At 54.8% G+C, this 22,742-nt stretch overlaps 1 protein-coding gene across 1 annotated transcript in view; it reads left to right on the plus strand.

The window, feature by feature from the left end:
• Positions 1–18,734, plus strand: part of NCKAP5L (NCK associated protein 5 like) — a 30,632-nt gene extending 11,898 nt beyond the window's left edge. The window contains exons 2-13 of the mRNA XM_052640026.1: positions 5,652–5,713; positions 6,797–6,955; positions 7,647–7,715; positions 7,825–7,863; positions 8,589–8,708; positions 11,561–11,674; positions 12,757–15,383; positions 16,304–16,466; positions 16,700–16,781; positions 17,103–17,411; positions 17,490–17,632; positions 17,942–18,734. Of these exons, the coding sequence (XP_052495986.1) occupies positions 6,833–6,955; positions 7,647–7,715; positions 7,825–7,863; positions 8,589–8,708; positions 11,561–11,674; positions 12,757–15,383; positions 16,304–16,466; positions 16,700–16,781; positions 17,103–17,411; positions 17,490–17,632; positions 17,942–18,154 (4,002 nt within the window). The 5' untranslated portion in view covers positions 5,652–5,713; positions 6,797–6,832 and the 3' untranslated portion in view covers positions 18,155–18,734. The remainder of the gene's footprint in view (positions 1–5,651; positions 5,714–6,796; positions 6,956–7,646; positions 7,716–7,824; positions 7,864–8,588; positions 8,709–11,560; positions 11,675–12,756; positions 15,384–16,303; positions 16,467–16,699; positions 16,782–17,102; positions 17,412–17,489; positions 17,633–17,941) is intronic.
• Positions 18,735–22,742: the final 4,008 nt, after the last annotated feature.

Below are 22,742 nucleotides of genomic sequence, written 5' to 3' on the forward strand. Positions count from 1 at the left end.
TTAGGTTTGGGCATGAGGGGATGGTAACTAAGGGGTAATGAAAATGTTCTCAAATTGACTATGGTCATGATCTATATATATATCTGTGAATATGGTACAAACCCCTGAATTGTGAGTTGTGTATGAGTTGAACTATGTCTCTAAGCTTTAAAAAACAGTCCAGCAGGAAGTACCCACCAGAGAAGCACCTGAGAAAGCAGTGGAGACTGGAGATGCTGTAGGATTTAGCCTTGTGGCAGTTACTGAAGTTGGACCAGGTTGAGGAAAGAATGAGAAGGAAGGATGGCTTTTTTTTTTTTTTTTAAAGAAGTTTGGCTGTGAAAGGCAAAAGAGGGCAGTGTCTGGAAAAATGTCAAGGGGAAATCACTTTAAAGATGAAAGTACCTGAGAAGTTGTGAAGGTAGATGAGAAAGATCCATTCAGGAAGTAGACCCTGAAGTTGGGAAGGGTCTGGAACAGGAAGTCCTGGCCTTGCTGGGGGAAAGAGGAGGAGAGGAGGGACAGAGGATGGGAGGGTGGTGGCAGGAGGTTTCAGGGGTTTCCCCTCTGATGGCCAGTCCTCTGGGAAACTAGGGAAGATGGTAGACCAGAAGTATGAGGTGGTTGGCAAAGGTGTGAAGTAGCTGTTGCAGAGAATGAGAGAGCATCTCTAAGCCTTGGTAAGAGGGCTAGCAAGACTGCCCATCTGGCTTAGATGGCCTTCCTTTAGTGAAGAGAGAGTGAGAAATAATGTGAGCTAAAGCCTGGGGACAGGAGTATCCAGGCCTGTCCTTCCTTACTGGTAGCCTCTGGACTGGAAAGAAGCATTGACCTTGAATGCTAAAGTCAAGAGACCCAGGGATCTTCTACCTTCTCTGTCCAGTATAGTCGCCACCAGCTGCATATGGCTTTTTAAATTTAAAATTCCGTTCCTCCATTGGACCAGCCACATGTCAAATGCTTAGTAGCCATATGTGGCTGGTGGCTACTATGTTTATTAAACAGCACAGAATTAACATTTTCATCATAAGTTCTCCTGGATAACATTGTTCTAAGAAAAGTGATTCTTTTCAAACTATTGAGTCTAAGGACCTCTCTGCACTCTTAAAAACTGAAGACCCCCCAAAGAGCTTTGGTTCACATGGATTGTACCTACTGACATTCACTGTCATATAAATTAGAACTGAGAGTTTTGAATATGTAATTCATTTTAAGGTAACAATAACCCATGTTAATATTTTATGAGAAATAATTATCTATTTTCCAAAACAAAAAATAGTGAAAAGAATGACATTGTTCTTCATTTTTGTAAATCTGTCGTGTCTGACTTAATTGGAGGCAGCTGGATTCTCATATCTGCTTCTGAATTCAGTCTGTCATGCTATCAGTTATCTTGTGCTCTCTGGAAAATGTCACTGCCTACTCATGAGACAAAGAGAGTTAAAAAGGCAAATCATGTCTTAGTGATATTGTGAAAACAGTTTTGACCCTGTGTATTCCTTGAAAGGGCCTCAGGATCCCTGGACCTCACTTTGAGAACCACTGTTCTAGAACAACCTCCACTTGGCATGAAAGAACTAATCCTTGAGAAATGGAGCGATCTGCCTAAAGTCACACAGCAAATAAATTGCACTGTTGGGACTATAAGCCAAACCATCTGGCCTGAGGCTTTTTCCAGTTCCCTTGGCCCGGCCAGGATGGGCCTGCTGGACTTTTGGGAGTGGGGCTAGGCATCTTGGCTGCAGAGCCCCTGGCTTGTGGCCCTATAAATAAACCCATTGAGTCTGCTGGAGCCCCTTCCCTCTGCACCCTCAGCGGCTGCTTTTGTTGTTGGGTGATGCTGTGAACGGGGAACAGAAAGGATCTGGGGAGGAGAGACAAAGGGTATCAACATCTATAAGCCTTCTGGGCTCGCAACACCACTGCCCTTCCTCCTGCCCTGGCTGACCTGCTGTCGGTTTGAAAGCACCTCCACCATGGTCTGGAGGTTCTTGGAGTGCCTGTGAGGAGGAAGTTGGAGGAGGGGTGCAGTGGGCCCCTTCCCCATGGACACTTGCCCCTCAGAAGGGCTATTGTGTCCTGGGGCCAGTTGTCAGGAGGAGGGAAGGAAATTCTTGTTTGCCTCTGGCCCTGAGTGAGGGGGTGGGGGAGACCAATGGGGATCCTTGGGGCAGAGAGATGCTTTAGGCCAGAGGAAGGAGCCACTCTCAGACCGGGAATGCCCCCGGGGCCTCAGTCCTCACTTTGTTTTTTTCTTCCTACCCTCAACCCAGGGCAGATCTTGTCTGGAAAGGAGTGTTGCCGTGGGTGAAGAAGTTGCTGTTTACAAGTAGACTCCTGGGTGTGACGGGGATTCCAGAAAGCAGCTGGGGGATGGGGGGGAGCAGAGGGGGAAACGCTTGGATTACACGGACGATTCTGTTAGTAAAGCCAACTCCGTCTCTGCCTTCCCACAGCTGCCCGCCCCTCCCCCACCCCCTGGCCCCTGGCTCTTTTCCCCTAGAGGACTCCAGGGGGGAACAGCTGGTCAGTGAGGGGCTCATCAGGGGCCAGAGGCCTTGGCTAAGGGCCAGGGTGAGGAGCCTAGAGGACCGGCTCGCTGCCATCTCTCTGGCCCCTTCCTCCCAAACCTGGACTCTGAGACTACAGAGGGGGGTCTTCTTGCCTGTGCCCTGGCGGGCTCCCCCTCCTTGATCTGGCTGCCTGAAAGGCCAGGACAGCCTTTTTGCAGGGCTGCCCAACATGCCTGACCAGGCTGAAGAGATGAGCGACCACCCAGGTTCGCTCAGTCACTGGGCGCACCTGCCCCTTCCCTGGGTTACCCAGAGAACCCCTGAGCAGCTGATCCCCCTTCGCAGTCTCTTCTGAAGGAGGGCCAGAGAGGCCCTGCTCTTCCTCTCCCCCCCTCCCCTCAGCACTGAGGTCACCTCCCTCTGAATCAGGCCTTTGTGGAGGGCGGGGTTGCCCGTTGGCAGTTCTGGCGGGAGAGCCTCCCCATTCAAGTTCAAGCTCCCACCCGCTGCAGCTCCATCCCTACTCAGCTGGGCCAGCGTCCCGTGTTCCACATCCATATCAGACTCCCGGGATATGTTGTGGGGCCCCCAGAGGAATGCTTGAAAGCAGGGCCATCCCGAAAAACCCAGGCCAGGGGTTTTCCTGGGCTCCAGGTGGGGCTGAGCACAGAAGCCGTGAGTAGCAGTTGTGGGGCCTGAGGGTGGACGGGGGTGCTTGGCCCTGGGGAGGGGACCCCACTGACCCTGCACGGAAAACCACTGGGGAACTGACCTGGATTGTTTGTTTTTTGTTTTTGTTTTTCTCCTCAAGAGATCTGGTTCGAAACCTCAGACTCTGAAGGGCCAAACTCCTAATTGGGCTCAGTTTGGGAGCTAGAGGTGGTATTATTGCTCTGGATCGTAATTTTCCCCAGAGGAGGCTAAAGATGCAAGCTTTCAGTCTAGAGATCTTGAGGCCAGACTCACAGCATGCGCCTCCCCAGCGCCAAGTTTAAATGCAGGCCTCTTCCGAGTGACTCAACAATCCGGGCTGACAGCTTCCTGCCCTCATCTTGTGGCCGTGCAGACGCACAGAAGGCCCAGCGTCCGGAGCTGGCCAGACCACTTGGGCTGAGGGCAGAAAACTTCTCCCCAAAGTGGGGCTGAGTCACAGCCCGCCTTCAGCCGACATGTCTGGAGCCTCTCCCAAGCCCTGCTCGGACCCGGACACTGACACCCTTGAGCTGTGTGCTCCCGTGGCTTGTCCCTTGGAGGGTCCTCCCCAGGTCACAGTGGGACTCAGGCCGCCCTGCCTTGGGATTCCCCGGGGCTCAGATCCGAGGGTGGTGGTGGTTGGCGTGTTGGGTCCCCACCCTCCTCAACACGTACACAGGCCTCATGCCTGACCTGGATGCTTTTTCATTCATTCGTTTATTTATTTTAGCAAAAGATACCCTCCTAAACCACCTTCACCATTAGTTTGGTTTCTGTGGTTGTGTGAAGAAAACAAACACTGGAGGTTTCTACCACTTTATCTTTCCCTTTTGTGGCCTCCGGACACAGCCCTGTTCATCCCTCTCCCCTCCTTCATCCTCCTGTTTTTTTCTCACCCTCCCAAGCACTCCCTTCCCCGCCCCTGCCCCTCTATTTCTGGAGGTGTCCACTGGGGACGTAAGTGATGAGGAGGTTGAGGGGATGCTGGTGACCTGTGGGGACAGGCCTCTCCTAGAGCAGGGGGAGCCCCCACCTGGCAAGAGGATGGTGGCCCGCGGATGAGTGACACGGGGTGGGCTGGAACTGGTTCTCTGAGGCCTGTTTTGGTTTTAACCCCTGTTTGTGTATGTGGGAAGGAGGCTTTTTCCTGAATTTTTTTCATTTCTTTTGAGGTCTGTCCATTTCTAAATATAGCAAGCATGATAATGTTATGAGCAAACAAAGTTATAACTCAATACATTTTTATGATGTTAAAATAACAAAGGACTTTAGATTGTGGTGGAGTGTCAAAAACAAGCATTGCACAGTTTCTCCTTTTTCTCTACTTTTCAGAGGCCCCCGTCCCATTGTTGTGCACAGGCTTGTTTTTTCTCCCTCCCCACTCCACCCCCGCCCAGAAAGAAGCCTTCTCCTCTTCTCTCCCTTTCTCTTTCTAGAGTATCAGGTGGAAGAGAGTGAGGGCTGGAGGGCTGCCAGGGAAGGGGTCGGAGAGGAGGAAGCCCCTACGGGCAGGGCAGAGGAGCAACCCTTCAGATCTTCAGGAGCCCTCCTTTAAAGACCCCCAGGGAGAGGGACCTAGGACTTAGGGTCTGCTTCTAGGTGAACTGCCAGAGTGAAAAGCCTTCGTTTATCAGAGTCCATGCAAGACTCTCTCCACGCATTATCTCACTTCCTGCTCCAACAGCCCTTTGGACTAGGTATTCTTATCCCCATGTTAGGGATGAGGAAACTGATTTTGCTGAGCCAGCGTCTAACCCGGGTCTGTCTGACTGCAAAGCTCCGGGAATGCTGAGACTAAGTGCACGGAGCACAGAGGACAAGGATGTACAGAAAGGCTGCATAGGAAGGGGGCCCAGGCCTGCCCACTGTGCTCTGTGAACCAGCCATATGGTGTGGGCAGCATCCTTTGTCTCTGGAGCTTGCTTCAGAGCAGGCTGGCACCTCCCCCTGTCACCCTCCTTACGAGGGCGAAAGGAGAATCAGATGTGATCCATGACACAGGAGAACATCCCAGCGTGCAGGATACACTCCGAGGATGCAGGTGTAGCTTCCTTTGCCTCGGTTTCCTCATCTCAAATATGTGTCGATAATAGCACTTGGCCCCTTTTGTGGTTGTGAGAATGAAAAAAGATGACGTATGCTGGGTTGCTGTTCGTTCCCCTCTGGCTAAGAGCTGGGGCCATTTGCACTGCCTCTTCCCTCTGCCTGGAATGCTTTTCCCATTCCAGGATTTCATCTGCCCATTCACGCAGGTAGGTCTCTGCCTCGCTGTCACCTTCAGCGCCTTCTCAGGACCTGATGTGGGTTCATTGGTTTATCTCTGGTATTACCTGCCAGTCCTAGTAGAATGGAAGCTTCATACGGGCAGGATTTTCTCTGGCTTGTTTATCCCTCTGGTCCAGGATGCCAGGCAGTAGGAAGCCACTAAATGCATGGCTGACCTTGTCTCCCTCTGTGTCTCCTCAGGCAAGGTGACCATTCTGGCTGCGTGCGTGAGTGTGCCAGCCTGGGTGAGGAGGCAGAGACAGGTGAGGGGCTTTGGAACTTGGGTGTGCTGGTGGTGGGGACTGGAGGAGGGCTGGGTTGGGCGAGGCAGCCTCTGCCCCACAGGGGAGGGAGGAAAAAGCATTCAGATGCCTGGTAGGTGAGCTGCTGAGGGCTCCTCTTCCTTGGTCCAAGAGCCCTAAGCCCCTTTTGTGGGAGCTTTAGGGGGTCAGGGAGGCAAGTAGTTGGTGGCAGACTAAGGACCCCTACCCTTTTGCATTAGGGAGGGTTTCCCATCTACTAGAAATTTTGACAGTATTTGTATAGAGGAAGGAAAGGAGTACTTTCCTCTACCTGAAAAATTAAAACTCAAATGGAAGATGAAGACTAGTCAAGGAAAGCCAGTCACTATGGCAACAGTTCGGAGTGGGGAGGGAGCCGGGATCACAGAATGTGATACAGGTCAGAGACCTGGCTCTGTTGTGTTCAGGCAATGACAGACTAGCCTGTTCAGCCATGAGTTGGTCTCTTCCACACCAGGTATCACATCGGGTATCTAGTCAGTGAAATGAAGACAGTGTCCCTGCCCTCGCGGAGCTGACAGTCTGGGGGGACATTTACAGAGCCGAGCTGGAGGAGTACCTGACTCAGCCTTGGCGTGGGGGCCCTGGAAAATGAGTAGGAAGGAGCTGGAAAAGTGGAAGGGGGATGGGTATCAGGAGACCCCTACAGAGGGCCCAGCGCTCACAGAGGCTGCTCTGCTGGGGCCCCGCCCGGAGCAGGGAGGCTTGGAGGCTTCAGGCCACCTCAGGCTCTGCCAGGAAGATACAGAGTGCCAGTTTGAGGCCAACCTCAGCGGAGAATTCAGGTTCCTTGGCTCTTGGCCAGTGCCTGTGTAATCTGTAAGAGGGCAAGGGCAGTCATGAGTTTATAAAAACAATGGTCTCTATTCTTGAGATGGAAGAGCATGTCTATGTGTCTGTCCCATGAGCAAGAATCTGAGCCTGACTCCGAGTTGTTACAGTGTCCAAGGCACAGGGATCACAGGGATGCCAACTCCAGAGATACTGACAAGTTCTGTCTCTGTCCACCTCCTCCTCCGCTCGCCTCCCTGTGCCCTGGAGTAGCCTGCCGGGGCTTCTCTCACTTACCCCCAGGGCCTGATGTCGGAGGCCATGGACCAGTCAGCCGGGAGCCCTGGAAACCTGAACCCAGGAGAAGGTGGTGATGGCAGCGCGGAGCTGGGCACCTGCCAGGAGCTCCTGCACCGGCTGCGGGAGCTGGAGGTGGGGCACGGGGCAGGCCGGCCGGAGCCCTGCGAGCTTGGGTGGGTTTGGAGGTGCGGGGCAACCTTCCTCTCAGCCTGCTTTTCCAGGCTGGAGCAGAGCTGAACATTTCTTTAGCAGGCCCCTCTGAGACGCCCTTTCCTTACTCTTAGCTCTCCAGCCTTCATGCCAGCTCAGGACAAGAGGCATGCACAAGGGTGGGGCTGTACTAACCCCCAGATATCTCCCTTCTATACCCCACTTTCGTGCCCCGGCTGTAGGAAAGGGGTGGCCACAGAGGCCACAGAAGGAAAAGTCTCCGGCATTGAGGGACCAGGGTACGGATCCATGAACTAGGCTTCTTACCACGTTCCTAGACCCTGCCCTGTGCCCTCCAGCCTCCTCTGCCTTCTCCCCAGGGAAATAAGGGTAACGTTTAGCACCTCCCACCTTGGTCCTCCTGGCCACTGTATCTCCCCAGCCCCTCCAGCCTCATGGACTGAAGTCGAGGTAACAAAGGACCAGCTGTCTCAGCTCTGCCTTCTGGATGCCCTGGGTGTCTATGTGCTCGCCCCTGACAGAATCACCCCAGAGCCAAGAGCTGGGGCAGGGAGAGAGCTACTGGACTCCTTGCCTCTCCTTCCCAAGAGGAACCTGCCCTGGGAAGAATGATCGCTTGGCCTCCCATTTACCTTCCTCCTCCTCCCTGCAGGCAGAGAACTCAGCACTCGCCCAAGCCAACGAAAGTCAGCGGGAAACCTACGAGCGCTGTCTGGACGAGGTGGGTGGACTGATGCCGCCTGTGCGGAGCACAGCTTATCGGCTCCAGGCTCCAGGCAGGGACTCACTCATCTGACAGCTTTTCCTCAGCTCTGCCTTTCTCTCCCCAGGTTGCCAACCACGTGGTGCAGGCACTGCTGAACCAAAAGGTAAAAGGCCACAGGAGACACTCCTACCCCCTGACCTGAGCCCAGATGCCCTGGGAGGAGGCCCCAGGCACAGCAGGGGAGGTCCTTCCTGGGGACCCCTGAGCCTGCTCAGCTAGGGGATCGAGGAGGATGGAAATGGCCTCTTGGCTCTCCAGCAGAGTCCCCTTTCTCTATCTTGGACAGTCCATACTGTTTGACCTGGAGCCGGGGCCACGCTAGGTAAGGCCAGGTCTCCAAGCGATAGTAACTTTGATTTGGGCTTGAATCCTTCCATTATCCAGGCCCCAGCTAGTTTCTCCAGATCACTATAGCCCTGATAGCAGTGTTGATGTTGTGACCATAAGGTGACATCTAAATATTGACTCAAGTACTGTGGGTAATTCCTTGACATGTGGGCTACTACTCTGACCCCCAAGTCTTCCTCTGCCTTATATGAGCCCTTCTTTGATGTGTGGTTTCTAAGAGGCAGAGGATTGGCTCCAGAGATGAGAAAGTTGCCAAAGGGAATGGAATTACTTCCGACCAGGAGTGGTAAACTTTAGAAGATTTACCATCCCCAGAAGATGCGAGAGCCGTAAATATAGGCAGGCTCAGCTCCTTCATAGGAGGTTGCAAGAGAAGTGCATGCCCAGCAGGAGTGCCCACTGCTCTGATGAAGCGACTGTGCTCACTCCACTCTCCCTCTCCCCACCGCCTTGCCTTCTTCCGCCTCCTGGGGGCGGCAGGACCTGCGAGAGGAGTGCATCAAGCTGAAGAAGAGGGTGTTTGACCTGGAAAGGCAGAACCAGATGCTGAGCGCCCTGTTTCAGCAGAAACTCCAGCTGACAGCGGGCTCCCTCCCTCAGGTGGGCACATGCGATTCCCCTTCCTTCCTCACATCTCAGCCTCCTACCTCCCAACTCAGCCCTGTTGTCATCATCACCCCCTCTTCTCCCAAACACCTACAGAAGCAGGTTGTCAGTCATTGGCCTCCATTCTGGGCGCTGTGGCCTTCCAGGGCCGGCCCACCTCGCCTGATAGATCTGAGCCTTAGGTGAGGGGAAACTTCTAAGACCCCTTAAGCTTGGCTGTCCCCCACTTCCCAGGTACTGCCCACCCAGCCAGTTGGTGTCCCTTTTTGTTGACAGAGAAAGTCCTTGCTTCCTCCGCCCTGAGTAGAGAGATGGGTGGATGCTGAAAATGCGGTCATTTCAAGCTAGCTCCCACGAGGCCCCTTTGGCCACTGCCTTTCCTCTTCTTGGCCAGGGGCAGGGGTGGGGCCGGGTGTAAGGCACCCAGTGCTTGGTGTCATGGAGAGGTTAGGAAAGGCCCTTCACCCGGATGACTCTGCGCATACCCGGCTGCATCTGCCCACCCGCTACCTAGTCTTGGCCACAGACGCTCATCGCTGCTTCCAGCCCTGACACCTGCCTTATCCCGGGAGAAGCAGGAGGCTAGTGGTAGTGAACCCTGGGCTCAGTTAACATGTAACATGGGGTCCACTCTGTCTGGAAGCCCCAAGGATGTGGTGTGCCTGTGGGGAATCAAGAGCAGCTCCACGTACCCAAGGTGCACAGTGGGTTCTGAGGTCAGCCAGCACACCCCCCACCTACCCTGACTTGCCAGGAAGAGACACACCTTATGTGTGTTTGTGTCTAAATTTATAAGTCTGGGATACAAACCAGGTGGCCACTGGCCCCCCAAACCCTGAGCAGGATGCCCTCAGCTCCCTGGGAAGCCTGACCCCTGGCAGAGGAAGCCTCTGTCTCCCCAGGTTGGTGCAGACACGGGTGTCTGAGCTGCAGTGACTCTGCAGCTTCCTGTGTCCTGTCCTGGCCCTGCCATGGGCTGACCTGGAGGCCAGATCACACCAGCCAAGCTCACCCTGTCCACACTCTTCTCAGTGACTGACGATAACAGAGGCATAGATCATCCTGAAATCGTTTGTTTTTTAGTAAATGAATTCTGGGATTTGAGTTGGAGATTTTTTAATGAATTTTGGGGTTTGGGACCATGGATTTATCTTCCCCAGAAGTAACATGACGTAATGGAAAGAGCACGAACCTTTGCCTCAGATAAACTTGGGTTTGGTCCCTAACTTAGCTAATTCTTAGCTGTGTGACCTTGGGTAGATTATTTAACCATACAAATCATCGGTTTTTTTCCTTTATAAATGGGGATAAAAATACCTATATTGCAGGCTGTAATGAGGATGAAATGAGATAATATCTAGTGCTTGACCTGTAGTAGTTAATGATTAGCAGCTAGTTATCATTATTAATGTTATTTCCAAGTTGTGCTTTGCTAGGATGGAAGCTCCATTGAACAAATGTTAATTAAGCTCTTACTGTAAGCAGTGCCTTTGCCAACACGCATGGAATTGGAGAGGGCTGGGGCTTCTAGACACTGAGGCAGGGCTGCAGAGGGTGACAGTGCTGACCAAAAGCCCAGGGAGGGGGAGAGGCCATCAGAGATGGAGTAAAGAGAGTGCCCTGAGGAGGTGACTGCGCCCTGATGATGGGAGATATTTACTTTTTTATTCTAGTTTTGTTTTATTCTTTATTTTTTGACTGCACCATGACACTTGTGGGATTGTAGTTCCCTGACCAGGGATTGAACCCACACCCTCAGCAGTGAAAGCAGAGTCCTCACCATGGGCCACCAGGGAATTCCTGGTGGACAGGAGATTTTAAAGAGTACAGAAGGGGTCTGGGAAAAGGGGTGCCCTGTGGGAGGAACAGAGCAGGGGATCCTAAGGAGCAGAGAGCTGTTCAGCCGGACTTGAGCAAAGGTTGTGTAAAGAGGAAGTGAGACAAAGCTGCGGACGGTGTCAGGGAAGAACCAGTAGATCTGGCTATAATGCCGACCGAAGAGTTCAGACATGTCAGTGGAGGCTGGCAGAGGAGGCTGCGAGCACAGAGATGCTTTAGACAAAACAAATTGGATAGCCACGCGGTCAGGTGAGGGAGACTGAAATGCTGAGCAGCTTTCAGGCCAGAGCTGTGAGGATGGCGTGCCAAACGAGCCGCTGCGGATGGCTCGGCCGGAGGGGAGGCAGAGACACCACAGAGAGAGGACTTAACAGCTGTGGAGTGCAAGAGACGGGGGAGAGTTGAAGCGGACTTGTGTCTCTTCAAGGTGCCTAAGAGAAGAGGAACGAGAGAGAAGTGATCTGTGATTAAGTACAACTTTGGTAATCCTCCGAGCGGAGGCCATTCAAGGGAGATGGAAGTAGTAACTGCCACCATCTCTATTCCAGGACCCAGTAAACAACACCGCTTCCGTTAGTCTCAGCCATTCCTGTGGAGGCTGGGCCACAGGTGGTCAGAAAAGAAAAGGGCCTCGAGGCTCACCCTCTCTGTACTCAGGGAGGAGGCTCCACAGAAAAGCAGAGGAGGATCTTGGAGGCTCGGCAGACAGCTGGGTTAGTCCTGCCACTGCCCTGCAGCCCCTGGGGCACTCTTCTTTCTCCAGAGGCCCCTGCCCGGTCCCACCTCCCTGCCCCGCCACCTGAGCTTGCATTTCTTCAGTCTACCTGTGCTGGGGTCTCCCAAGGTACCTCTGACCCAAGTGGTGGAAGCCTCATCTTGGGCCAGGAGACATCACTGAAGGAGCAGGGAAGGATGTTCCCCTGCCCCTGGATAGGAAGCCTTAGCTCCCTGAGGGCACAGGGCCCTGGGCTGACAGCATCTGTGCTAACCTCACCTCTCCCCTGTAGATCCCACTCGCCCCACTCCAGCCGCCTTCAGAGCCACCGGCCTCGCCCTCCCTGAGCTCCACCGAGGGACCGGCCACCTCGCTGCCTCTGGGGCGCTGCGCTGGGCAGAGAGAGGTAGGAGGGCTGGGCTCTGTGGTCTGTGGCTCCGCTGGCACTGGGCTCGTCAGCTGATGCTCCACGACTGTTTCCTAACAAGTCTCAGGGGAAGGACTGCTTCCGGGCACACAGATTCTCATCCAGGCTGGGTGTGAGCCCTCAGCTGTCAGCCTCGTACCAAAAAAAACAGATCCCCACCCCTAACCGCTGGCCTTGTGAGTAAATGTGTTAGTACTGCAGTCAGACTCAACACTTCTGAGCTCTTACTCTGTGCCAGGCACTGTGCCGGACACCTGGATTTCATTTATCTTTTTCTTTTTTGCAAATTTTTGGCATACATTTATAATCCTACACGTATTTATTTACCCAAGTCCAATTCATTCATTCTTTTGTTTATCTGGTCCCATTGATCTTATTTTATGAGATTTAAACACAATCACCATCTTATTTTACAGATGATACAGTGAAGCTTAGAGATTAAATGACTTGCTGAAAGTCTTATAACTAGTTAAGCAATAGACCTGGGTCTTGAACCCGCACAGTCTGGCTCAGGAGCCCAGGTAGTTAACCACTGTACCAGACTGAACCAGGCCTGAGAAGGGGCCAGGGAGAAGCAGGGAAAGGCTCATAGTGGAGTCGTTCCATCTGCTTCTCCCCGGGGATCAGCTCAGCAGGACAGCTGTCTGACCTGAGAAGGCCTGGGCTTGCCTGTAGCAACTGACTGAGGACTTGGCCACATCATATCCCCTTCTTGAGTCTGTATTCTTTCCAAAACCTGAAAAAATGGATGGGTCTCCCTCCCCTGGGGCAAACAGAGATATCAGGGGTATAGATGGTCAGCCTTCCTGACCCATAATGGTAGGAGGTAGCGCTGGGATAACCAGGAAGGAAGATAGGTGCCCCCTAAGTGTGCCAGGAAGGACAGCTAGGGTAACCAGGACTCAAACTCTTGAGGAAACTTTCCAGCACATTCCAGAAGCCATCAGTTCCTTTTGGGGACACAGACAAACCAGGCCAGCTCAGGTTATGCCAGCTCAGTTATGCCAGCTCAGGGCCCAGGCCTGCACATGGTTTCCTCCTCATGCCATTTGTCCCCCAAGGTGTGTTGGGAGCAGCAGCTGCGGTCAGGAGGCCCAGGACCCCCGGCCGCCCCACCCCCAGCGCTGGATGCCCTCTCCCCATTCCTTCGAAAGAAAGCGCAGATCCTGGAGGTGCTGAGAGCCCTGGAAGAAACGGACCCCTTGCTTCTGTGCTCACCTGCTACCCCCTGGCAGCCTCCAGGCGAGGGTCCTGGCTCCCCGGAGCCCATCAATGGCGAGCTCTGTGGCCCCCCTCAGCCTGAACCCTCTCCCTGGGCCCCCTACCTGCTACTAGGTCCTGGCAGCCTGGGAGGCCTGCTGCACTGGGAGCGCCTCTTAGGGGGTCCAGGGGAGGAGGAGGGTGCTGGGCGGCCCTGGGGCCCTGGTAGGGGCTCCCCACAGGCCCAGGGCACTGGTGCTGGGCCGCCCTGTGTGCCAGGCAGTAGCTCCTCCTCCTCTTCTGATGAGGCCGGTGACCCCAATGAGGCTCCCAGCCCGGACACCCTGCTAGGGGCCCTGGCCCGCAAGCAGTTGAACCTGGGCCAGCTCCTTGAAGACACAGAGTCTTACCTACAGGCCTTTTTGGCCGGGGCTGCTTGCCCACTCAGCGGGGACCACCCGGGTCCCAGGCAGCCATCCTCCCCAGACCAGGGGCCCCCACAACTGTCCAAGTCCAAAGGCCTCCCCAAGTCAGCTTGGGTTGGGGGTGCCCCAGAGGCCCACAGGCCAGGCTTTGGTGCTACCTCAGAGGGCCCGGGGTCGCTCCCCTTCCTCAGCATGCTCATGGGCGCAGGGGACACCCCCCTGGGCTCACGGCCTGGCCACCCCCACTCTTCATCTCAGGTGAAAAGCAAGCTCCAAATTGGCCCCCCTTCTCCTGGGGAAGCCCAAGGACCCCTTCTGCCCTCTCCAGCCAGAGGTCTCAAATTTCTAAAGCTGCCTCCAGCCTCAGAGAAGGTCCCCAGCCCAGGAGGCCCCCAGCTTAGCCCCCAGCTTCCCCGGAATTCCAGAATACCCTGTCGGAACAGTGGCTCAGACGGCAGCCCCTCCCCACTGCTGGCCCGCAAGGGTCTGGGCGGAGGAGAGCTGTCCCCAGAGGGGGCACAGGGCCTGCCCACCAGCCCTTCACCCTGCTCCATGACCCCTGACTCTGCACAGCTCAGACCTCCCCAGCCAGCCTTGTCCGCTACACTTTCCCCAGGACCCACGGTGTCTCCTTGCTATGAGAACATTCTGGACCTTTCCCGGAACACTTTTAGGGGGCCTTCCCCAGAGCCGCCTCCATCTCCTCTGCAGGTGCCCACCTACCCACAACTAACTTTGGAGGTGCCACGGGTCCCTGAGGTCCTCAGAAGCCCTGGCATCCCCTCCAGCCCTTGCCACCCAGAATCCTGCCCCTATGAGGGCACCCAGGAGAAGAGTTCAGACAAGGCAGGCTCCGAGTCTCCCCTTCATGGCCGCAGGGGCCCAGGCAGCTCATCCAAGAAGCCCAGCCAGGGGGCAGGACGGCGACCTGGGGATCCTGGCTACACGCCTCTGCGGGACAGACTGGCAGCCCTGGGGAAACTGAAGACTGGCCCCGAGGGGCCTCAAGGCCCAGAAAAGAATGGGGTGCCAGTCAGACCTGGCACTGAGAAAGCCCGGGGAGCAGGGAAGTCAGGGGAGAGCACTGGAGACACAGCACCCCCTGCTTCCAGGCCCCCTGAGCAGCCGGAAGCCAAGGGGCCCCTGCGGGGGGCAGTGGCCTTAGGCACAAGCAGCCTGAAGCAACAGGAATCTGGGCTCCTGGGGGACCCTGGGGCCCGAGTCTACTCTTCCCACTCCATGGGGGCCCGGGTGGACCTGGAGCCTGTCTCACCGAGGAGCTGCCTCACCAAAGTGGAGCTGGCCAAGAGCCGGCTGGCAGGGGCCCTGTGCCCCCAGGTACCCCGCACCCCTGCCAAAGTGCCAACCTCAGCCCCCAGCCTTGGCAAGCCCAATAAGAGCCCCCACAGCAGCCCAACCAAGCTGCCTTCAAAGTCACCCACCAAGGTGGTATCCCGACCTGTGGTCCCACCAGCCACCAAGGAGCCCCCCAAACCTGACAAGGGGAAGGGCCCACCCTGGGCAGACTGTGGCGGCACCGTGGCCCAGCCCATGTCCCCAGCACCTGGCCCTGCAGACCCAGGCCCAGGTCCTGAGGGGCGGGCCCCGCACTCGGCCATTGAGGAGAAGGTGATGAAGGGCATCGAGGAGAACATGCTGCGGCTCCAGGGCCAGGAGCGGGCCCCCGGCACCGAGGCCAAGCATCGGAACACCAGCAGCATCGCCAGCTGGTTTGGCCTTAAGAAGAGCAAGTTGCCAGCGTTAAACCGCCGCACAGAGACCACCAAGGGCAAGGAAGGGGCCGGGGGCTCCCCGCTCCGGAAGGAAGTCAAGATGGAAGCCCGGAAGCTGGAGGCTGAGAGTCTCAACATCTCCAAGCTGATGGCTAAGGCGGAAGACCTGCGCCGGGCCCTGGAGGAGGAAAAGGCATACCTGAGCAGCAGGGCCCGGCCTCGGCCCGGGGGCCCAGCACCAGGGACCAGTGCAGGCCTGGGGCAGGGGCAGGGCCAGCTGGTTGGCATGTACCAGGGTGCAGACACCTTCATGCAGCAGCTTCTCAACAGGTGAGAGCTGGGACTGGCTGTCAGGGGCTCAGTAGTTGGGGACACTTTGCCCTCCCCAGGCACTCTGGGATTGGGCTGCCTTTCCTGGGAACTGGGGCTTCCCAGAGGTCAAGGAGTGTAGGAGGTCAGATGCCATGGCACCAAATCTTCTGAGGGTTAATGGCCCAGCCCAGAGGAGGGGTCAGGACCTCAAACAAGGAGCTAGGGCTTTGTGCCCCAGCTCCCTTCTTCCCTGGCTGTCTGACATTTAGCTTGCTGAGATTGTTTCTCATTTGAGAAGAGCTACCAGTCAATGTTTCCCTGAATCACCTCGAGTCAGGTAAGGTAGCGTGTCTGGGGTCCAGGGTAGTTAAGAATGCTAGTACCTAGCCATGGGCTAATGCAGGTCTCCCTCCGGGGTTTTATATCCTGTAGAACAAGGAGGGCTCCCTTCCATTTGCCTTTTGGCACTTGCCACAGACTCAGCAAAGGGAGCTGTGGTTTAGAGAGGGGGTTGCTCTGTCTGGGCCAGGTAAGGCAGAATGTGCTTTGTCTGTCTGCAGGCAGAGTATGCTTTAGATAACAAGTACACGCAGGGTCAGCTAGAGTAGGCAGGATGTGTCACGTGGACCAGGATGTGACCATGTTTGTTCTCTACTGGGGGACATATCAGAAAGGTCTGTAGGCTTGACCCTAGGTAGCTATGGAGACATTCTCCCATCACTCCTGCCCCTGCTGGTCCTCTGGGTTTCCCCTGGGGTCTTGGCCTATTCCTGGTGTCAGGAGAGTTGATGCAGGAAGCCAACAGGCATATGTTCTCTTCTCCAGGAGCAGGGGGCAGTAGGTACTTCTCTAAACCCAGGCCCACTGGAGGAAGTGAGGCCAGAATGTGTGGGTGGGCCTGGGCCTCCCTCACTTCTATCTGCACTGCCTGCCCCTAGGGTGGATGGCAAGGAACTGCCCCCCAAGAGCTGGCGGGAACCCAAACCTGAGTATGGCGATTTCCAGCCAGTGTCCTCTGACCCCAAGAACCCCTGGCCCGCCTGTGGGCCCCGAAATGGCCTGGTGGGCCCTCTCCAGGGCTGCGGAAAACCTCCTGGGAAGGTAAGTTCCAGGGGTGGGGGCTGGGTGGAGGCCCTGGCTTTGTGGCCCTGCCAGGCCCTGGGGCCAGAAGGCTGCTGGATGTATTTCTGGTCTCCAAGGAGAATGGGGAGGGGAGAGGGCCTTCTGAGGGCTGGTGGGTTGCCAGGACTCTTAGATCCGTACTCCAGGGGTCCTGATGGAGGGCGTTGGCATGGAGGAAGAAGGAGCTCTGAAGTCTCCTGTACTCCATACAGCCAAGCATCGAGCCAGGGAGGCGAGAAGAGGTGCCCTCCGAGGACAGTCTGGCTGAGCCAGTGACCACCTCACACTTCACAGGTCAGCAGGGTCAAGGGCCAAGGCTGGGACCTGCCCCTCACCCCTTGTTCACTTTATTCCTTCCTGTCACCACAGCAGGTGCCAAGCCCCAGAGGGCACTGGGACTACACAGTGCCAGGAATATCTCCCTGTCACTTAGGGTACCTGCCCTGTCCTCTTCCCCAAGACTAGGGGCGATGGGGCAGGGGAGGCAGGGACAGCTGAGAGCCTGTGGAGCTAGAAGGGTGTCCAAGGGTGGAGCCTGGGCTGGGGCAGGAAGCCAGAGAAAGGCAGAGGGGCTGAGGCACCTGAGCCTCACATCCCCTCCCTTCCCCTCCCCAGCCTGTGGCTCTTTGACTCGAACCCTGGACAGTGGCATTGGGACCTTCCCACCCCCAGACCATGGCAGCAGTGGGACCCCCAGCAAGAATCTTCCGAAGACCAAGCCACCACGGCTGGAGCCCCCACCTGGGGTTCCCCCAGCTCGGCCCCCACCCCTTACCAAAGTCCCCCGCCGTGCCCACACACTGGAGCGTGAGGTGCCCGGCATAGAGGAGCTGCTGGTGAGCGGGAGGCACCCCAGCATGCCGGCCTTCCCTGCCCTGCTCACCGCTGCCCCAGGCCACCGGGGCCATCAGACCTGTCCAGACGGTGAGTGCCTGGGCAGGGGGTGGGCGGGCCTTTCTGGGAGCTCCGCCCACCACTCACCTTCCCCTTGTCCCCGGACAGATCCCTGCGAAGACCCAGGCCCACCCCCTCCAGTCCAGCTGGCCAAGAACTGGACCTTCCCCAATGCCAGGGCAACCAGCGGTTCCTCTGACCCTTTCTTATGCCCACCCCGACAACTGGAGGGGCTGCCCAGGACCCCCATGGTGAGCATGGCGGAAGGGGAAAGGGAACGGCACTGGAGGGTAGCGGGGAATGACGAGGGGTGAGGTACCGCCCTGTCCGGGAGAAGGACTCAGCGGTCAGCCCCTTGGATGCCCGTCTGGACACCCCACCCCCTGCCTTTTCACACTCGTCTTGGGGAAAGGGTTTCTCTCCCTCCCGGAACCTTGGTAGGACTGGCTCAGTCGCGCCTCCAGTTTCCGTCCTCTGCAGTGCCCCGCTCAGGCGGGCAGAGCCTCTTAGGAGGTGAGAAGTGAGAGGTACTTGCTCCCGAGCCTGCCCTCCTTCCCCAGGCCCTGCCCGTGGATGGAAAGCGGAGCCTGGAGCCCAGCCGCCCAGCCCCTGCGCCCCAGGGCCCGGCGTTTGGGGGTAGCCGCACCCCTAGTACATCGGACGTGGGCGAGGAAGGGAGAGTGGCCAGCGGGGGACCCCCGGGGCTCGAGACCTCTGAGTCTCTCAGCGACTCGCTCTACGACTCGCTGTCCTCTTGCGGAAGTCAGGGCTGAGTGGAGTCAAGGCTGAGTGGCAGCGGCAGCCACGCCCCGCGCTGGAGGCGGAGACCACGGATTGGACGGCTCTCCTCAAGCCCCGCCCCCGGGCCCCGCCCTGAAGGGACCAAGGAGGCAGATGAACCAGAAGGTGAAGGGGGTTCCCGGCACAGCCCACTGCCCGCCGCTGCCGCTGCTGTGGAGGAGATGACCGCTCTCAGCTCAGGGAGAGACCCCACCCTTGGTCCTTTCTCTCACCCAGAGTACGGCTCTTCCTCTGAGGGACTGAGGGGTTCAAGGCCGCTGTGTCCCGGCCCCCACTCCCGCTTCAGGCTGAGCCATCTTGTGGTGCTGGGCTTCCTGCCCACCGGTCGTGCCATCTCCGCCCACCCTGGCGGCTCCTCTGCCTCAGCAGCCCCGTGCTGGTGGAGTTTAGGGGCGAGGGGTCACGTTGCCTTCTCTCTCTGTCTGCCCTGGTCCTCCCCGCTGTCTGGATGGTGCTGCCCTCTCCTGCCCCATATCTTTGGGGCCCATTTGTCTGTCCTTTTTTGTTGGTTGTTTTTTTTATATATATATATAAAAGCGTCTGACCCAGCCCCCACCCACCCCCATCCCCACACTGCGGTTAATTTATCTGTTGTTAAAAACGCGGCTGCTCTGCTTCCAGCCTCTGCTTCTGCCGTATCCCTAATAAAACGTGGAGGACCCCCCCACCCCGACCCCAGACTCAGCTTGTTCTATGGGAGGACTCAGGGATGGACAGGCCAGTAGAGACCTCGTGAGCACCAGGGTGCAGGACTCCAGGGCTCTGCTCCAGGAGCTCTTGTGAGGCAGTTCAGTTTACCAGGGCTGCTGACTTGAGTCACCCTAGAATGTAACTAAGGGTGGGGGATCTGTTTAGACCTGTAATGGTACCTGGCAGTGGGGAAATTCCCCTGGCCCAGGGCTTCGTCAGGAGGAAGGCTGTGCTGCCCCAGAAAGGGAGGTGGAGATGGTGGCTGTGGACATGCACTCAAACCTTGGACATACCAGGTTGGGTGGGTATATAAACTGTAAGCTTCAGGGGTCCAGGGGTAAACAGAGTGAAGTGTCTACAGCTACCTGTTGTCATAAAGTGAGGCACGACTGGGTTTCTGACTTGCCACCTTCTAGTCTCACCTCAGCCTCTGGGCTTGCCCCACATCTTCTTGCCCTTATTTCGCCCTCAGATTTCAACCAGAAGTTGTGGCTCTCAAATTCTTACTTTAAGATGGGAAGGCCAGGAATGAGGCTGTGTGGAAGGGTCTAGGCTTCTAGGAGTTATTTCAGACTCTCATGGGGTGTGAGAAGGCCAGGGGGTGGTTGTGGCCCTCCAGCCCTTGGATTTCCTATTGAGCATAGAGTTGGACAGTGACCTGAAGGGGACCCAGGTGGCCCCAGCCTATCTCACAGTGACCAGCCAAGCTGGGCCTTGGGAAGGCCTTCTTTTAGCCCAGGTTGCAAGGTGTGAGCTGACTTGTTCAGAGCACCCACCTGCCATAGTCAACACTCACTGCCTCCCCATGGCCATTTGTAGGCTACCTGGGCATTGTACATGCTGAACAGCCCTAGCCTTGTGGCTGGGACTCTGGACAGTTCATCATGGAGGTAGGGGGCTGTGCAGTGAATGAATACAGTCTGTGTAGGCACTTCAGGCTTGCCAAGCCAAGGTCAGGAATGCCTGGACAGGGAGCAGTGCTGGGCCAATTCACAACTCAGTTGATGCTGCCATGTGCTCTGACCAGCCCAAGGAAGGTTGGGAGGGATGAAGGATGTCCGTGCCTCTCTTTATGCTAACTCCTTCCAGCAGTGTCTCTTCAGCTGTAAATGGTCCAGAGAGCAGTGAAAGAACTCCCTGTTAAATACCTACCATATTGCCAGCCTCCTGATTCATTTCACAGGTGAAGTTATTGAGGCTCAAAAACATTTGAGTAGATGAATTCCTTGGTGGTCCAGTGGTTAAGACTCTGCAATCCCAGTGCAGGGGGCACAGTGTCAGTCCTTGATCAGGGAAGTAAGATCCTGAATGCTGCATGGCCCGTCCGAAAACAGACCAGTAGTTTTCCAAGGCTGAGAAGTGATGGATCTTGGCAGGAGTGATCCCTTTTGGGTGTGTAACTTTGCTTTCTTCTGCCAGGACTCTAATCCCCTCCGTTTTTAGTCCTGGATCACTCCTGATGGACAGGGCTAGAGAACATTAAGTTGGGAGTCAAGAGTCTTAGCCCTTGAGTGCGGGTCTGTGGGGAACGTTAGATCTTGTCTCCGGGCCTTGGTTTTCCTTATCTATGGAAGTTGGTCCAGACCAGCTTTCCCCTTAGCTTTCTGCATTTCCCACCCATCTCCCAATCTGGCTATTCTTCCTCCTGTTTCCCTTAGTGGATGTCATCACTGAGGAGGTTAAAACGACTTAGAGAAGCATCATATTGTCTTCAAATGTCAGGATCGCATTTTCTTATTTCTGTCTCCTACTTCCAGGTATCCATCCCACTCTCCCTTCTGCTTTTATGGGCTTAAGGATGTTATTACCAAGCTGTTGATCTCTACCTCTTGCCAGGCAGGCTCAGAGAAGTCTACATCCTTCTCCACTTTTAATTTCTTGGTTTCTTAAGCCCTTTTCTCTGTGTGAACCTGATGGATTACCTCATTTCCTTGTTAGAGTTGTTTGCCTACAGGATATTTATGGTATTTCCTTTCTGAGAAGGAATTTGGCATGGTGGGTTTAATTCTGGACTCCACCTCCGACAAGCTGAGATTAAGGGTCCAGGCAGGTTTCTGTCACCAGAGTCTGCTCATTCTGCCGCCAGGCTCTGTCCTGCAGTGTTTTCACATGCAAGGTGACCTCTTGGGCCAGGGGACAATGTGGGCCACCTGAGAAAAAGCTCACTGTCAGTCACCAGGACAGAGCAGCATCAGCCACACCTAGTACCTGGAGCCAGCCCTTCCCTACCAGGCAGTTCCTCATTCCTAAGTCCCCCAGTGTGCTGCTAAGGGGTGCTGGGCCCAGACAAGCCATCTGTGGCCCACATGACTCTGTATGCCCTCCACACAGACAGAATATTCCATCTGAAGTAATTCTGTGGCAAGGGACAGACAGTTGACTTCAAGACTCTTCCAGGAAACAAGTTTCTCTTTGCCCTTGAGGAAAAGATCTATCTAAAAGACCACTTGATCCTCACTATGGCAGAATACTTCATATCTGAGTTTGTAACATCTGCTTGCAGGATTAAGGCGACCTCACTGTTTTCTCCATGAACAATGGGTAAACACTTGCCTTACCATTGTATATGACCCTTTCTGCTGGATTTCCCGAACAAAAGAAGCCCAAACCACCAAACTCCTCTTGTCCCCCATAAATGGCATCAACAAAAAGCTATGAAAAGACTCCAGGTTCCACCTTTCTGGGCACCCTGCTTCTTGTAAGAAATGTCCCAAAATGTTAACTGAGGTTTTCTGTGAGTTGCCAGTGTTTTTTATTTTCTTCTCTACCCTTGTCTAGATTTTCTACAAGTAGTATGTTTTGTTTTCCTGACCCCCCAAAAAAAATTTTTTTAAGAAACAACCATTCTCTGCAACAAATTCTAGGTATGTAACCCCATTCTATAGTCCTGAGTGAGTTAATTCAAGCATATAAGTAATTTTTTTTAAGACATGAATTTAAAGTAAATATAGGTGAGTATTTCTATGATCTTGAGGTAAGGAAAACCTTTTTAAAAACCTTTTTTGTAATCATTAAAGACATACAAATTGGAAAAGTGCATGTTCAGGACTTCTCTAGTGGTCCAGCGGCTAAGAATCCACCTTCCAATGCAGGGGACATGGGTTTGATCCCTGGTCAAGGAACTAGGACCCCACATGCTATGGAGCAACTAAGACCACGCATCTCAACTACTGAGCCTGCAGTGCCTCAACGAAAGATCCCACATGCCACAACTAAGATCCGTCACAGCCTAATAAAATATATTTTTTTAAGTGCATGTTCATGGTTTTAAAAAATAATGAAGGACTTCCCTGGCAATCCAGTGGTTAAGACTCCATGCTTCCACTGCAGGGGGTGTGGGTTCAATCCCTGGTCAGGGAACTAAGATCCTGCATGCCATAGGGTACAGCCAAAAAAAAAATTTTTTTTTTAATCAAAATTGAATAGAATATCATGTAAGGAAGAAGAAGAGTCTCATATTCCAACTTCCAGTCTCACTGCCCAGATATAACCCAAGTTGATTGGAATTCCTCTCAAATCACTTTTTTTTTTCTTAAATTGTCCTCTTTCAGTAGACATTCTGAGGGCTTCAAGCCAACCACAGCCTCTCAGATCACTCTTTAAAAGCACACTACACAGAGACAATATATTTATATTGACCTTCTATTAGACAATGAGATTATTCTATAATTGCTGATCTGCTCCTTTTAGCACTTATTACTATAGCTTAGAGATCTTTCCAAAGATCTTGACTCTCCATTATCATACACACTCTCCCATTGGATGGATGTGTGATATTTACATGTTTTGCCATGACAAACGGTGCTGCGGTGAACGTTGTGTATGTGTCCTTGGCCACTTGCATATTTCCATAAGATAAATTCCTATCAG

This window comes from Budorcas taxicolor, chromosome 5 (assembly GCF_023091745.1).
Source record: "Budorcas taxicolor isolate Tak-1 chromosome 5, Takin1.1, whole genome shotgun sequence".
NCBI classification, from domain to species: domain Eukaryota; kingdom Metazoa; phylum Chordata; class Mammalia; order Artiodactyla; family Bovidae; genus Budorcas; species Budorcas taxicolor.